This window comes from Ochotona curzoniae, unplaced genomic scaffold, assembly GCF_017591425.1.
Source record: "Ochotona curzoniae isolate NIBS_2020 unplaced genomic scaffold, NIBS_Ocur_1.0 contig_594, whole genome shotgun sequence".
Lineage (NCBI taxonomy): Eukaryota > Metazoa > Chordata > Mammalia > Lagomorpha > Ochotonidae > Ochotona > Ochotona curzoniae.
The window spans coordinates 37,150-54,693 of NW_024466485.1; the positions used below are offsets into that span (position 1 = coordinate 37,150).

Sequence of the window (17,544 nt, forward strand, 5' to 3'; positions counted from 1 at the left end):
CAGCAGGCACTGCTGACAAGTGAAAGATGCCAGTCAAAGTCACGAGGACAGGCTGGGGCACACAGAGAGGAAACAATGGTTGCCATCAACCCCTCATCCATATGCAATGATGCATTTGGCTGCTCTGTCCATCCCAGCATCAACTCTTTCACAATTGCCAAAACAACTCAGAAGTCCATTGCCCACACCTTCCCTGGTTCACTGAGTTGCTGTCCAAGCCTGAGGTGGTCTCCAGGGCCCTATTGGGCCATGGTGCAATCAAAGAGAGCAGGAAGCAAGGAGAGTCCACAACATGTTTTTCTCAAGTGTGAATCCCAGAACGGATGCTGACAGGTGCATAGCTTCAAGGCAGGGCAATCCCTGGAGTGTCCCATGTGAGAAACTCAGGGCTGCAAGTGCATGCTAAATACAGGGCCAAAGAGGTGACATTGTAACAGTGCAGATCAGCTAGGCTCTGCCCCAAGAGTAGTGTCCACTCCAGCCAGCCCTCTATTCCTCATCCCTGTGCACACACTCAGTATCTGTTTCTCCACCACAGGGGAATCCTGACAAGATGTGGTCTGTGAGCATCCTCTTCGTGCCATTGCCCATGCTGCATGTATCCCAAGGCATGACGTTTGATGAATCCTTTATATTCAGTAGGCGGAGTGTGACCAGACATGGGGACCTGATGTTGGGTGGCTTTTTCCCCCTTTTCTACCCGGGAAGAAACAGCAGCAGCACCCCGCTCACACTTTCTTACTCTTCTTTCTGTTGGTAAGTTCATGTTTTTTGTAATTGTAGTTGTGATTGTGAATGTACGTGGTATCTTGGTGTTTAATCCTTTCTGAGAGTGCTGAAACAACGTGCAACTGTTGCAGTAATGTTTACTAAGGAAGGCCCAGATTCTATCAACATTTGTTCCTTCCATGGCTCGGCTAGTTATTTTACATTTGCCTCTCTGTGCTGTGAGGGGACAATGGAGTGACACCACCATCTCTGTGTCTGCTGTATTGGTTAGGTCTCCAAGATGCAATGCTGGGAATCTCAGAGTTAGAGTGTTGGGACCACACATCCTATGCTGTCAGCATGCATGGCATGGGCATAGAATTAAGGAGTCAGGATGGGTGTCAGTGCTGATAGGGATGCTGTTGTGTGGCTGCTGGTAAGGTTGTGTGTTCCTTGATTCTAGCAGCAACCCAGACTGGGTTCCACCCTATGTAAAATACTGAAAAACTACAACATGAGGAAGGTTTCAAATGCTGGATGCAATACCAAAAAGCGGTTCGTCCTTCTTGAGGGTTTAATTAGACCCTGAAGTTTCTTTAGTAAAAATGACACAGAAGCTGCATTACTCCTGGGTTTAGCACATCTGTGCAGCTTGTGTTTCTAGAACTGAGATTTTGCATCAATGCCTAACGAGGGCATTGGGATGAGCAAGTCTGTGCCTGCATCCTTGTGGTGGCCACAGTGCAGGATGCTCAGAAGGCAGTGAGGCCATGAACTGTTTGTTCAGTTGGAGAGTGCCTGCCCTTGCCAGTCTTAGGATTCTCTGCATTTCATCTCAAAAGATTGCTATACATTGTGTGGCTGGGGATGAGTCAACTGAGGGAGGAGTTGGTTATCTATGAAGCTTTCACTGTGTAGCCTGTAATCTCTCCCAGCCTGTGGCTTCACACTCTCCTTGTTCTTTCTCACTGTCTGCTTGAGTCTTCCTCTCTTGTGAGGGTGAAGGAATCTCTCCTCTTAGCTGTGCCATATGGGAATCAGTGGGGACCTGCCTTGCTCATGTTCTCTGTGTGAGATTCTTCAGGTCATGCCACACAGAGACAAGACTTTGCTCTCTGCTTTCATATCTCAGGTACAATCGTGTCTGGCTGTCCTTGCTTGTGCAGGTCTAATAGCCTTCATGTGCTGTCACACCCCAGAATGGCAGGTGCTTCAATCTCATCTAGGCCATATGGATCCTGATTGATAAATTGTCCGGGAGTTGAACTCCAGTGCAGTGAGTGTACCTCCCTCCAAGTTCTGGAGCTCGGCTATAAGCCACACTCATTGAATCCATGCTGGGCACTAGATTTGCTATTTACTTGAATACCTACAAAATCATTGCTGAGTAACCTGTAGATTTTCCTCATCCTTCCCCAAACCGCCACACTCTTTCTCAGTGTCTCACTGTCTCACCTTGCCATGGGACAACCAATGTGCCTATGGCTCTGTGTTCTTGCCTGTGATGGACACTTGGCATGAAGTTACACAGAATGAGAGCTTACATGCTTACTCTATGTTCAGTTTGCGACAACATTTGGTGTGTTTTTCTCAAATATCTTCCTATCTATGTGTGCTTCTGTGCAAGAAATGGTGATTGACTCCAAGAATGACTCTGCAGGTGTACAAGTTAAACTCCGTCAACTTAGCCTTTAAGAAAAAAGAGTTAAGTTGGTGAGCCTCCAGCTGGTAGCAAGAGCTAAAAAGAACCCAGGAAACAAGAAATGTGCAATTCACAACAAATAATGTAAATTAGTAGGACCACATGATGAAAAGGAAATAGTATCTCAATAACTCAGATTTATAATTGTATTAATCAAGTTGAAGCTATGGGTGGGCTGAATCTCCAGGCCAGATTGATTTTTTCTTCAGGAAATCTTTTACAGAATCTGAAAACCTAATGTGTTTAAGTGTGTATAGAATACTACCATTCACCTAGAGGATATGATGGCATTTCAAATTGCAAATGTATAAATGTAAGATATTGTTTGACAGGATCGTGAAATGGTGCTTCAGTAAAACCAAAACGCTGTCAATTACAGATTCTATCATCTCTAAGTGGGGACAACAAAAGATAATATCTTATTCAAGCAAAGCAAACAAACAAAAAGCCCCATAATTTTCAGTGAAACAAACATTTTCAGTGCAACTAAAGGACTGGTTATAAGAATATATTACATTCCTATCATTCATTAACATAAAGACTTCTATTAGCATTCAAATGATGCAGCATGTTTCAGGAAACTAGAGCCAACAATCCATAGTGAGAAAACAGACCGTCAGTTCTCTTAGTCCCATCAAGTGTGAGAGCCATTCTTACATTGCAGGAAGTCATATTTTCACTTAAGAAACATGGTATGCTTGTAAAGCAAATTGGAACCATGGTATATCAAACATTAAAAGGAAAAAGAATGGGGCAGATCGAGGGTAGGAAGGAATATGTTCATCTTCTTAGAATGCTATCTATGAAAATGTGATATTGGTTTTTTACATTAATCAGTGTTTTGACACATGCAGGAAAAGGAAGAACCATGCAAGAGTAAATGATGACATGCTAGTTGAGAATTCAGTACAGAAAAGTGAATAAATCAAACTAAGTGAACAGCCTGCATGATGTAACCAAGAGTTTGTCAATCAAATGCTGCTGTCTCAAAAAGAATGAGAAATAGTACAACTGACCTGATCAAGTGAAGCTTTGAGTTGGGGATTGCAGCAAGACCAGTGGGAAACAGCTCAGGTGCAGCTGCTTACAGAGGCACTTTTCCTGTGATTTTAGAGTGCCAATGAGTCAGGTGGTTTTGAAGTGACCCCAAAGATCACTGACAACAGAAAGCTTGCTCTTGCCTTTTTCCCCAGGTTTGAACACATTGAGACTTATCTGGAGAATTAGTGAAGGGTCATGAATGCTGGAACCACTTCCTTCAGAGGGGTCCAAAGGCCACTCTGACATGTGCTGGAGCTCTGGCAACCTTCCTCTTAGCCACTCCTTGTGCCAGGGCTATGACAGCACAGAATGGCACCTGTGTCTGTGGCTGGTTCAATACTAGACTGTGCTATTGCTCTGAATTCCATGTTCTGATCTTTCTCTCTGATGTTGGCTCATGTTTAGGTGGCTGTGGAAGAACTACCAATATGTGTTGGCATTTTACTTTGCCATCCAGGAGATCAACAAGGATCCCCACCTGCTCCCCAACCTGACCCTGGGATTCCAGTGGTACAATGCCTTTCCCAGTGAACAGTTCACCTTCTGGTGCCTCCTGCACTGGTTGACTGGGAACACTGGTACTTTACCTAACTACACCTGCCAGACACAAGGCGTGCAGGTGGCCACCATTGTTGGAACCACTTCAGCATTGTCCACTGAATTTGGAACCCTTTTGGAGCTCTACAAAACCCCACAGGTCAGTGAGTTTTGAATCTGGAGAGAAATGTTTGAATCTTTCTAACAGATTTGGAATGAAGGTGGCCCAGTGCACACATCTGACTGTGTTGTGGGAAGAATTCACACATTTACGGGTATATGCAATTATTCCTAGTGCAAGCAGAATGGGAAAAGTGAAAGTGCGGTGAATAATGAGTGTGCCTAGATTCCTGCCTAGTGTCCAATTATGCTACTTCCGTATGTGCTGGTTACCACTTCTGTTTCATGTTGACACCTGATAGTTTCTAAATGATGTGCCTGACATGCTGAAGTATCCTGTGGAAGTAGAACATTGTCATAAGATGCCACCCAAAACCTTTAGACCTGGGGATATGCAGTCCTCAAATTCTTGTTCCTTTTTGGAAAAGATTGGTTGTGAAGGTGTAAAGGTTTGTTTTAAAAGATACATTTATGGGCCACAGTCCCCGCCGCTATGTTGTGACGGAGGCCTCGGCCTTCTCCTGGCCCAGGAGCACCTAAATCCCCTCATGGGTGAGTACCCGTAAGAGATGGCTGGGAGCTGGGGTATATTCCTAGTTCTGCCCTGGCCCACGCCAGCCAAATGCTGGTGGCAGGACAGGTCGGGTGGGTCCCAGTCTCAGGGCAAGGGGCAGGCTTAACCCCCACTCAAGGTGCCCCCACTTGTCAGGGGCACTCCTGCCGAACAGAACCCCGTCGGGGTCTCAGCCATATTCCCCGCAGCAAGGCAGGGGCAGAGGACTTGGCCTTGGGCGGCCAGTGCACCAAGTGGTGCCAGTCTCTGCCTTCTATCTGCCCAGCGGTAAGCTCTGGGGTTTTTATGATATGAAAAAGCTGCTAAGGGACACCCATAAATAAGACCAGCGTTAGTGTAGGTGAGGCACAGATTTCTGGTGATTCCCAGGAACAGGGACATGAAACCTTAATGCAAGTATGGGACTGAGACCTGAAGGTTTGGACTAAGCAAACTTTAGCCCACAAGCATGATGGAACACAGGGTGGAGCTCAGGACATGCCCAGCTAGGGTTTGGCTCCAACTGGTCCACATTAACCACAGAGTTGAGCCATGGTGTCTAAGGCAGGCGTTGCGACAGGTGGAAAAGGATGCGGTCTGGTCTGGATACAGTTGTCGTTTCCCTTGGCACAAGTGTGGACTGGAACAAGACATACTGGGCCGGGCCAGACCACAACACCTTCTGGTGCTTTGAAGGACCAGGGTAGATATGGGACGGACTAGACTAGGTCTGAACCCCAACTGAGACATATACAAGTTATATGGGGTTTGGACGAGCCATGGCTGGGCTGAAACATGCTACAGCAAGAACCAGAATGGGATGAAGACCAGTTAGGAAAAACCACTGTTCCTGCTGGGACAGGAGGCAAACTGGCACATGGACCCACTGGTATGCATGAAACCTGGCACATGGAGGGGTTCTGATGGAGGAGCCCGTGCAACTCCTCTGGCAGGACACAGACCCTGCAGGTCAGCACAAGAAACATGGAAGGTAACAGCCAAGAGGTCATGGAAAGTGTCCCACTGGCATGCATTTGACATGGTTTGTGGAGAGCGGAGCCATGCCTCAAAGATGGTGCTTGCTGACCATTGCTTCGTGGTACAAAGGTGGTAAACAGGTTTTGGGAAGTTACTGAGGATTGGGCCGAACACATAGGGAAGCTACGTGACCTAAGTCATGATTGGTGTGCTTATCACATGATGTGAGGTACTGTGTATTGATTGGTTTGTGTAATGTAAAAAGGTCTGGGTGAAAAATAGATAATGAGGAGATTCTACCAGGCGCGCTTCAAGGCTAGGCTAGAGCTAGAGCTATCGCTATCACTTCAAGGCTATTGCTAGCTAGCACTAGGCTGCTTTTGCTTTTCTGTAATAAATCTTACAAGTGCTGTAACTGCTTTCATTTTGACACAACGCTTGAAGTCTTACCTAATAAACTTTTTTAAGAATCTTTACCGTATCGGGGTCTTGCTCGCAGGACGAGGGACCCCAATAATGGTTCGGGGGCAGACCAGGCTGAATCTGTTCACGTCATCCACTGGTAAATCCGAACGCCAGAACAGAGTATGGGTCGAACCAGGTCCGGGTTGTGACAAAAGCAATACACAATTTGTAATGCCAAGGTGAGGTAGCCTGATCCGGATGCAGCCACAGCGCCCAACCAACACACGGGTCTTAAGGTGGGTGGGAAACTGGATGGGGCTTCTTTCTCTATATCCCCTTTTACCTAAGATACATGAAGGAAGTGGTATGAAATTGATGGTCTTGGCCACTTCCCTTTAGTCCTTGAAGCTTTTTTACCCTAATAAAATATGTAAAGATTGTCAAATATAATAAAAATATATATCTGTTAAAAAAAAGATACATGTATGTGTTCACTTGAAACCCCAAACAAGGGAAAAGTGAGAGCAGGGACTAAGCATATAAAAGAGCAATGAAGCGTCTTTGATCCACTGTTTCAATGCCCACAGTCCCATAGCAGATAGGTATGATCCAGGCAGAGCCATGAGGCATGTATCACTTGAGTTGTCCAATATGGCAGCAAAATCCTAGTTCTTCGGTCATACTTGACTATCTTGATGGGCATATTAGCAGGAAAATCGGTCAGAAGCTGATAAGCCTGGATTGGAATGGCTGCTCTGACATGGAATACTAGTATGGAAATCATCACATTAACTCACAAGCCCATGGCAGTGTTGAGATTATATTGGAGCAATTTGTATTCTTGATTGCAATGGCAGATTTTCTCAGCCTTTTCAATGACCATGGCACATACCCATGCATTCAGACATACTTCCGTCCATCTTTATTTGAGGAGAGAGGCAAGCAAAGAGCACCCATCTTCTGGTTTACACACCAACATGAGAGATGTGTAGAGCCAGGAACTCATTCCAGTGAACACCATGACTCACTTACTGAAGTCACCATTACTGCCTTCCCAGACTTACCTGGCATCTCAGAAAGATGTCACCAGGGACCCCCAACCTGAGTCAGAATCAAGATGTGTGCCTTTCAGACATAGGGTGCCTTGTCATCACAAGGAAATTTGCATGGGAAAATTTCTCTGTCCCCAATCAATTTGGGTTAATGAGTATATTTGAACAGATACATTAATGTCTATCACTGATCAGTTATCTCCAAATAACAGGAGTTAATACAGTAGAGATTTCTGTCTGAACTAGAGTTGATTCCAAGAGTGGCTGCTCTGTTCTATCAATGACAATCCACTAGCAGATGGGAAGCAGAAGGATCTTGGTCCCAGCACAGGTCACAGAGAAGAAAGAAGAATGGATGTACTTTCTTTAAAGCTATGAAAGTAACTTCTATGTATTGTCTGGAAGCAATGATCACCTGAACCATGGTCTTGTCTGTGACCAGGAGAGTAGGAAGTTTCATCTCTACTGCACACTTCCTCTTCAATAAAAAAAGTGAATGACTCAAGTCCACCATGGGATAATTGTTTTCAATCAACTCTATTTCGCATACTCAAGACTCACATGGGTTGATTTTGATTTTTTTCTTCTTTCAGCTGACCTATGGCCCTTTTGATCCCATGCTAAATGATAAGAAGCAGTTCCCATCCCTCTATCAGATGGCCAGCAGTGACAGCTCTCTGGGCATTGCAATGCTGTCACTGCTGCTGCATTTTGGCTGGACATGGGTGGCGCTCTTTGTGTCTGATGACATGAAAGGAGAGCAGTTCCTGCAGGACATCCAAGCAGAGATGCTGAAGAGAGGAGTCTGTGTGGCCCTGACAGTGAAGCTCCCTGTCACCAAGAGGCTGTATCAAGAGAGTGATCTGACTTTCATGAGCAGGATCCAAGCTTCAACTGCAAATGTGCACATCCTCTATGGTGATGTAAGGGCCCTCATTACTGTGGACATTTCAGTGGAATTCTTTCTAACCATGGGGAAGGTGTGGGTGATGGCATCCAAGTGGGACACCGTTGTGTATGAGACAGACCACATGCTGCACTCTTTGCATGGAGGCTTCTCATTTTCCCCCCACAGAGAGGAGATCCCTGGCCTCAACAATTTTCTCAAGACAGTGGAGCCTTCTCTCTTCCCAGAGGACTTTTACTTCAATAAATTATGGCTCTTGCATCTGGACTGCTCACCAGCAGGGTCATTTTATGGACACATTGGAAACTGCTCAGCAAATGCATCCTTGGAGTTTCTTCCACCATACATTGACCTGATGACTCTCTCTGACTCCAGCTATTTAGTCTACAACGCTGTGTATGCAGTGGCCCATGTACTCCATGCTATTCTTATGGAGAAAATGGAGCTGGGATCTCTGGGAGAAGCAGCCCAGCCAATGATTCTTCCCTGGCAGGTAACCCTCCCTCAGATCAACTTAGATATTGACCACTTGATGTACTCAGCTGGTGTTTCTTTGGAATACAACACCATGACACTTCTTTTACATCAAAGTCAGCAGGATCAGGTATAAGGGAGATGGGATCATTTCATGAGTTGCATTTCCATCTGTTGTTGTCTGCTATGGCTGGAGAACCCATTCATTGCAGATCTTGTGTATTAGCTTTGTAATTAGAAAATTATTTAAAATATTCTAGTGTAGGATGCAGTGCTACCAAAGATCCAGTGAAATCTGGGATGAAGTTTAAAAGAAAAAAATTGTCACACCAAAGCCAAGCATTGCTTTATCAAAGTTAAAATATAGAGAGATGTTGACCAAACATTTTTTCCTTTCCTTAAAATTGTGATATTTGTGACTGATTAATCATATGCAGGTATTCTATACATCCACAAATATGAATGTTCCTGGAAACTTGTACATTCATATCATAAAGAGTTGGATTGCAGATAATGTTCTTATTAAGGGGAAGTAGGGTAATGTCATTTATAAGGCAGGCACAGTGGCTCAATACATTACCTGAGTGTCATCCTCATAGTTTATACACAGTGCAAACCAATTCTAAAAATCAGGGAACTGATATTTATCTGGTTGGCTGGTGTATTTCTACCAGTCCAGAGATCCCCAGCTCATTACATTTTGTTGCAAATGTTGACCCAATATGACAGAAGTAATAGACCATGATGAAATGAGATACATTTGTGAGCATAGAAATGAATTGCCTACAGTTTCTTTGAATGATAGAATATGGATTTGAGCTATTAGACCCACTTCCCTGCAAAAGTACAGAAGGCATTTCTTACAAATGAGGAACAGGAGTTCAATTCATCTGAACTCAGGAAATGTTTGAGCATCCAGAGAAAAGTCATGCCCTATCAAATAAGAGAATCTGGATACTGAGCACAACAAAGAAGCCTTGTTCAGCACGTGTGCCCAACCACAACTGACTTGGATACTCTCCTTGTCTCCAATTCTGCCTGTCTTCCAGCTCCACCCAGTTCTGAGGAAACTCCAGTTCAGAAACAGTGCTGGAGATAATGTATCCATGTGTGAACCAAGACGTGATGTGGCACGTTATGATATCCAGAATGTTGTGAATTTTCCTGCTGGATTGAGCTTGCTGGAGAAAATTGGAGAGTTTACCTATACCAGTTCACATGAGCAGGGGCTGCTCATCCATGAAGACCTGATAGAATGGCCTGCTGCCTTCAAGGAGGTATGGTTCTGTTTGGATGTATGATACCTCCTGGGAGATCTGAGTGGAGCTGTTTGAAAAAAATTGTGAGGTGAATACTACTAGGTTCTGTTGTTGTAATTGAGAGAGGCTTAAAGAAGCAGCATGGCCATGATGTCGTGCTGCAATGAATGCATAGGGACCACCTAAAATACAGGGCGAGAGGATTCAGTTGTGACCTTCAAGTGAAAATGAAATGTATGTTGTGAGAGTGAATACACTAACATGTTTTGGAGTAGCTGATAACCCAGCAAATCATGCCCATTGTTTCTATTTCCCCTTCAGACTCCTCAGTCTGTGTGTAGCCAGAGCTGTGGTCCAGGATTCAGGATCTTGCCACAGGAAGGAAGACCCATCTGCTGCTACACCTGTGTGTTCTGTGCAGAGAGAGAAATGTCCAACCAGACAGGTAAAGTATGTAGAAATTTCAATGCATATAGCTTTACTTTCCTAATGCTTTCTCCATGAAAAGCCAACAGAACAGGTTTACTGGCAGTGTGGGTGTCAAGTGCACCATAGTTTTCAATGCACAGATGCATTTGTTCATGCTATCTATCTGTTTGGATTCATTGTAGCCATTGTGTATTTATCTGGCATTCCTTAAAATAATGCCTGCCTCAGCACTCATTCAGAATGGTATCAGTGCCTGCCAGAAGAGTCCTCATCTGAATGATGCAGGTAGATAGAATACATTAAAACTAAAAAAATGTCAGTGCCATAATCACCAGTTTTCCATGAGCACATAGAAACTTGATTACAACATATTTTACATGCCAGTTCAGAAACATGTGGAATAGGTTCTGCTTGTGTGAATATCACATTTACATGAGGATGGATCAGAATTATGTTTTAGGGAATTATCACACACCTAATGGCACTTTGAGTATATAGTAAAATCTTTTAAAGAACTGATGTTCCTTTACTTGAAAAATAGAATTATTTCTCCATCAATAACTCGATGAATATCACAAATCATGCACATTTCCTTTAATTACATCTATATTCAAATCCAAATTTTGTTTATTCAGTAAACTAAACCACAGCATCACATAGAAAAATGATCAAAAGTTTTCCAAGAGAATGAAGATGCTAAATGAGGGTGCACATGTTCTCTTATTTACCATATGAGAACTGAGAGCAATGGTTTTAGTAAGACTGCCATAGTTGTTTGCCTCTGCTCAAGTCTGGAAGAGAATGTTCTAAAGTTGGTGTCCCTAGGCAATGCACAATGGTGACACAGGACTTGACATGAAGGAGCCTGAAGGGATGGATGTGGTGAAGGCTGGAAGAACCATGTCCATGGGGTCCTCATCAGGTCACAGAATGAGCCTACCTTAGCCCATGTCTGTTAAGCTCTCTTTGAATATGTTTCTTCCCATCAGCAGATGAGCACTCTGACTGTCAGAAAGGTAGAAATAGGCTCAAGTGTGCCCTAGAACACAGCACAACTGATCCGTATTTAAGGCACACTGCAGAGCTGACCCATTTTCACAACAGGGAATGATTCTGAGTTTCCAAAATGGACACCCTGACTCTACCTCTTCCTATAGATGCAGAGCAGTGTGTCCGGTGCTCAGAGCAGGAGTACCCAAACTTGAACAGGACTCACTGCCTCCCCAAGCTGGTGACATTCCTGGACTTTGAGGATTCTCTGGGGATCGCTCTGGCATGCATGGCTCTGACCCTCACTCTCCTCACTGTTATGGTGTTGGGGCTCTTTGTGAAGCACCGAGACACACCCATCGTCAAGGCCAATAATCACAACCTCAGCTACATCCTGCTCATCTCACTCCTCCTCTGCTTCCTCTGCTCCTTCCTCTTCATTGGCCATCCCAACACAGCCACCTGCCTCCTAAGACAAATCACATTTGCCCTGGTGTTCACAGTGGCTGTTTCTGCCGTGCTAGCTAAAACCATCACTGTGGTTCTGGCCTTCAAGGCCATGAAGCCTGGAAGGACCATGAGGCGATTGCTGGTGTCAGGAGCCCCAAACGCTGTCATTCCCATCTGCTTCCTCATCCAACTGACTCTCTGTGCCATCTGGCTGGCAACATCTCCTCCCTTTGTGGACACAGATGCACACTCTGAGCATGGACACATCATCCTCTTGTGCAACGAGGGCTCCATCACTGCCTTCTACTGTGTGCTGGGCTTCCTGGGCTCATTGGCCCTAGGCACCTTCACTGTGGCTTTCCTTGCCAGGAAGCTGCCTGACACGTTCAATGAAGCCAAATTCCTGACGTTCAGCATGCTGGTGTTCTGCAGTGTGTGGGTGACCTTCCTGCCTGTGTACCAGAGCACCAAGGGGAAGGTGATGGTGGCCGTGGAGGTCTTCTCCATCTTGGCCTCTGGTGCTGGTCTCCTGGGCTGCATCTTTTTCCCCAAGTGCTACATCATTCTCCTAAGACCTGAGAGGAATTGTTTGGAAGGTTTTAAGAAAAGAACATGCTCTAGGAGATTCTAATACATATTTTTCTTTTCTTCTTTTGCTGTCATATTGTGAGAGGTATGACCTTGCAAGCATTATTGAACTTACATGCACACCATAGATATTAATAAGTAAAATTATTTGCTTAAGAGTTTGTATATACAGCATTTAGCAGAGTAATCTGAGTTTATGACATCATCTTTCATCTCTGGCTCCTTGTCTGTACTTCTGATGCCTTGGGTCCCTGGAAGCAAGTGCTGAAGGCTTATGTGTCCTGGTTATTTGCCCAGGTGAGGATACAAAGTTTTGCTCCTTGTTGGTTGTAGTCACAACCCTGATGCGGCATTGGGATGCATAGATGTGAGGTGTAGAGTAGAAGACATCTCTGTCTCTGCCAGTAGATTTCTGTTGTCTCCATCTCAGAAGAAGTGATGAAGATTGCAAAAGCATTCATATTCAGTAAAAATAAGAGATGTGGTAAGTGATATTGCCATGTGCCCATCAAGGCTACAACAGTCATTTCATTTATAGCTACAATGAAGATGAAATATAAAGACTGAATTGCATTCTGTTCAGTTGTCATGTGCAAATAATGTAATTTTTCAAATTTTCTATGACACTCAAGTCACACAGATTTTATATTTTGTACCTCTATGTTGTTTACTGCAAGTTATGTGTGATTTCTTTGCCAGTGACACTAGTCTGTTTGTGATGTAGTGTTACTGTGTTGGGGACACTGGACTGCCTAAAATCATCTTAATAAATATTTATTATCAATCTTTGTTGGAATGTATTTATTCTTGTATAGGTTATCTTCAATCATATAGGACACTAATTCTACACTTGCATGTCCATGAGCCAATGCATTGCTTTATCTTCTGATTTTGCTTTAAATTTCTGCTTCCCACTTACTTGGGGATACAACTGTGTCTTGATGGATATTGAATACTCTAGCCATGATGAACCATTCTAAACTGGCTCATTCACAGTGCACATTTCCAATGCATATACTTTGGCCATACAGCTTGCAACTTATCTAGAAAAACACTTCTATATATGATTTTTATGTTTTCAGTTTTATATGACAAAACTGATTTTTATACCCTGATAAACTCTCTACAAATGATTTTAGGTTTAGTGTCCATGTTCTGGGACATCCTCTTTTTTAAAAATATGTTTTTTATTGAAAAGTCAGATACAGAGAGGAGAAGAGATAGACTGGAATGTGTTCTGTCTGCTGATTCACTCCCCAAGTGACCACAACAGCTGGAGATGAGCTGAGCTGAAGTCAGGAGCCAGGAGCTTCTTTCGTTCTCATGCAAGGGTGCAGGTACACAAGGATTTGGGCTGTCCTCGACTGATTTCCCAGGCCACATGCAAGGAGCTGGATGGCAACTGGGGCTGTTGGGATTAGAACCAGCATCCACATGGTAAATCAGCGTATACAAGGTGAGGATTTAGCCACTAGGCTGCCACACGTGGCCCTTGAGGACATCTTCTAAGCTACATTATAGAGTATTCCAACTAAATCCAACAGTCCCTCACTGTTTCCATGCAAAGGATCAGAATGAGACCCACTTGAGCCTATGGATATCACAGATAGGATGCTACAGCATCTTGCTTAGTGCACTCAACCCTCTTCTTGCCTTTTGGGTAGTCTCATTTGCATATATTCCCTCCACCTTTATCCACTTCCAAGGAAACTGAGATAAAAGCAGTCCTGGAGAGCATGTATGTCAGGTGAAAGAAGAAAGCAGAAGGCTCTGTAAGATTCCCAAGGTGGGGTGAATTCTCCTGTGGTCTTGGGTTCCTTGTGAACCTTGGAGCATTTTCTTTCAAGAGTCCACCTGGCTGAGATTTGCCCTTGAATGGAGTCAGGGGTGACTTGTTGCTTTCCTTTAAAGAGGCATGATTCATTTTTCTGCACAAGGGGATTCTAAGGGGAGTTCTGAATAGAGATCAGGTATGTCGTCTCCAGGTCAGCCCTAAATTTCCCTTTCAGATATTGGCTGTGAGTGAAGGGAATCTGCTTATAAAGCAGAGGTATTTAACCAAAAATCTGTACGGAATGAAGAACATGCAATTATGGTATCAGTACCATGTAGACGTGGACAATCCATTGAAAGTGATAAAGAGAATGTTCTAGAACAGTGTTCCAGACAGCATTGATCAAGATGGTTTGGTCCGATCCAGTGTTCCTACAGAGTGGCACTGCATGACTAAGCAAATTTTGTATCCTGGAAAGAAATCTCCCTTAAAATGCATACAGGTCAAAAACCGACGCTCAGCAAGCCAGTGAGTATCAGATGACTTACCAAATATAAAATATTGACTCCACATTAGTAAATAATCCAAATTAATTCAATCTCTGGCATCACAGAAAAAAAATGTAACATAAAGCGGCAGGCTTTTGTATTTGGTACATGACCTTAGATTTGATTCACATCATGAATGTTTTTATTCAACGTAGAAATTTTTCTAAAGCCTATCACTGATTTTGAGAGGGACAGACACAGAGAATCGTGACAAAAAGAGGCCCTTCCCACCCTATATCACACATCTCTCCATTGCAATATTTATTTCAGGGTTGTGATGAGAACCAACAATAGGAGTCAATCCATTCATGGGTCTGGAACCAGGATCCCAAACGGAGATCAGAGAACAGGTCAGAGCCAGAGGTGGACGTTCATTCTATGTAGCAGCTAGGCTAATTTTACTTTGCACAGGCAGTATTCAGAGAGAAAGTCACCCCTGTTATTTTTCGCTTCTGAATGTAATTCAGTAAAAAAAAAAAAAAAAAAAAAAAAACCTCCTAGGAAGATTGTCATGTTGCATTCCGTTGGAACCAGTTGTTTTCCTGAATCTTTTCGAACAATTCCTCTCAGGCTTTATGAGAATAATGCAGCATTTGGGGACAAATATGCAGCCCAGGAGCCCAGCACCAGAGGCCAAGATGGAGAAGACCTCCACGGCCACCATCACCTTCCCCTTGGTGCTCTGGTACACAGGCAGGAAGGTCACCCACACACTGCAGAACACCAGCATGCTGAACGTCAGGAACTTGGCTTCATTGAACGTGTCAGGCAGCTTCCTGGCAAGGAAAGCCACAGTGAAGGTGCCCAGGGCCAATGAGCCCAGGAAGCCCAGCACACAGTAGAAGGCAGTGATGGAGCCCTCGTTGCACAAGAGGATGATGTGTCCATGCTCAGAGTGTGCATCTGTGTCCACAAAGGGAGGAGATGTTGCCAGCCAGATGGCACAGAGAGTGAGTTGGATGAGGAAGCAGATGGGAATGACAGCGTTTGGGGCTCCTGACACCAGCAATCGCCTCATGGTCCTTCCAGGCTTCATGGCCTTGAAGGCCAGAACCACAGTGATGGTTTTGGCCAGCACGGCAGAAACAGCCACTGTGAACACCAGGGCAAATGTGATTTGTCTTAGGAGGCAGGTGGCTGTGTTGGGATGGCCAATGAAGAGGAAGGAGCAGAGGAAGCAGAGGAGGAGTGAGATGAGCAGGATGTAGCTGAGGTAGCAGTTATTGGCCTTGATGATGGGTGTTCTTGGTGTCACTGCTATGTACATCCATAACTATTGCACCACCCCATAGCCTGCCCCTCACCCATGAAGCAGGCCCTGGTGTGTCCATGAGACCACAGGTAAATGCTACCATCTGTCTCCTTCAACTTCTATAATGAAGAAGTATGAAATGTTAACTTCTCTGCACATGCCTCATAATCTATGACTCTAAAGACCATTTCCCCAGCAGGCACTGCAGACAAGTGAAAAATGTCAGTCAAAGTCACGAGGACAGGCTGGGGCACACAGAGAGGAAACAATGATTGCCATCAACCCCTCACTCCATATGCAATGATGCATTTGGCTGCTCTGTCCATCCCAGCATCAACTCTTTCACAATTGCCAAACCCACTCAGCAGTCCACTGCCCACACCTCCCATGGTCCCTGTGCACACAAGTTCACAGAGCTGCTGTCCAAGCCTGAGGTGGTCTCCAGGGCCCTATTGGGCCATGGTGCAATCAAAGAGAGCAGGAGGCAAGGAGAGTCCACAACATGTTTTTCTCAAGTGTGAATCCCAGAACGGATGATGACAGGTGCATAGCTTCAAGGCAGGACAATCCCTGGAGTGTCCCATGTGAGAAATTCAGGGCTGCAAGTGCATGCTAAATACAGGGCCAAAGAGGTGACATTGTAGCAGCGCAGATCAGCTAGGATCTGCCACAACAGCAGTGTCCACTCTAGCCAGCCCCCTATTCCTCATGCCTGTGCACACACTCAGTATCTGTTTCTCCACCACAGGGGAATCCTGTCAAGATGTGGTCTGTGAGCATCCTCTTCCTGCCGTTGCCCATGCTGCATGTATCACAGGGCATGACGCTTGATGAGTGCTTTACCTTCAATAAGCGGAGTGTGAACAGACATGGGGACCTGATGTTGGGTGGCTTTTTCCCCCTTTACTACCCGGGAAGAAACAGCAGCAGCACCCAGCTCACACTGTCTTACTCTTCTTTGTCTTGGTAAGTTCAAGTTTTTTGTAATTGTGGTTGTGATTGTGAAGGTATGTGCCAATCTTGGTGTTTAATCCTTTCTGAGAGTGCTGAAACAATGTGCAACTGTTGCAGTAATGTTGACTAAGGAAGGACCAGGTTCTATCCATACTTGTTCCTTCCATGCCTTGGCTAGTTATTTTACATTTGCCTCTCTGTGCTGTGGGGTTGGAAATGGAGTGACATCACCATTTCTGTGTTAGACCATTTCTGTGGTTAGATCTCCAAGATGCAATGCTGGGAATCTCAGAGTTAGAGTGTTGGGACCACACATCCTGTGCTGTCAGCATGCATGGAATGGGCATAGAATTAAGGAGTCAGGATGGGTGTCAGTGCTAATAGGAATGCTGTTGTGTGGTTGCTGGCAAAGTTGTGTGTTCCTTGATTCTACCAGCAACCCACACTGGGTTCCACCCTATGTAAAATACTGAAAACCTACATGATGAAGGTTTCAAATGCTGGACACAATACCAATAAATGGATTCATTCTTTCTGAGTGTTTACTAAGACGCTTAAGATACTTTTCTAAAAATGACACGGAAGCTGCATTAATCCTGGGTTTAGCACATCTGTGCAGCCTGTGTTTCTAGAACTGAGATTCTGCATCAACGCCTAACAGGGCATTGGGATGAGCAAGTCTGCATCCTTGTTGGTGGCCACAGTGCAGGATGCTCAGAAGGCAGTGAGGCCATGAACTGTTTGTTCAGTTGGCATGTGCCTGCCCTTGCCAGTCTTAGGATTCCCTGCATTTCATCTCTAAATATTGCTATACATTGTGTGG

General features: G+C 44.6%; 1 protein-coding gene across 1 annotated transcript; it reads left to right on the forward strand.

Moving 5' to 3' along the window:
- Positions 1-553: 553 nt before the first annotated feature.
- Positions 554-12,236, forward strand: LOC121162906 (vomeronasal type-2 receptor 116-like). Its single transcript, XM_040990136.1, has 6 exons — positions 554-756; positions 3,857-4,148; positions 7,690-8,496; positions 9,527-9,754; positions 10,058-10,181; positions 11,323-12,236. Exons 1-6 carry the CDS (start codon positions 554-556, stop codon positions 12,234-12,236), a joined length of 2,568 nt encoding a protein of 855 aa, XP_040846070.1.
- The last annotated feature ends 5,308 nt before the right edge of the window (positions 12,237-17,544 follow it).

Excerpts from the sequence above, each read along its gene's own strand:
- LOC121162906 (XM_040990136.1), top strand. The coding sequence starts at position 554 with ATGTGGTCTGTGAGCATCCTCTTCGTGCCATTGCCCATGCTGCATGTA. Across the intron at positions 757-3,856 it reads TCTTACTCTTCTTTCTGTTG|GTGGCTGTGGAAGAACTACC; the intron begins GTAAGTTCATGT and ends GCTCATGTTTAG. Across the intron at positions 9,755-10,057 it reads GGCCTGCTGCCTTCAAGGAG|ACTCCTCAGTCTGTGTGTAG; the intron begins GTATGGTTCTGT and ends TTTCCCCTTCAG.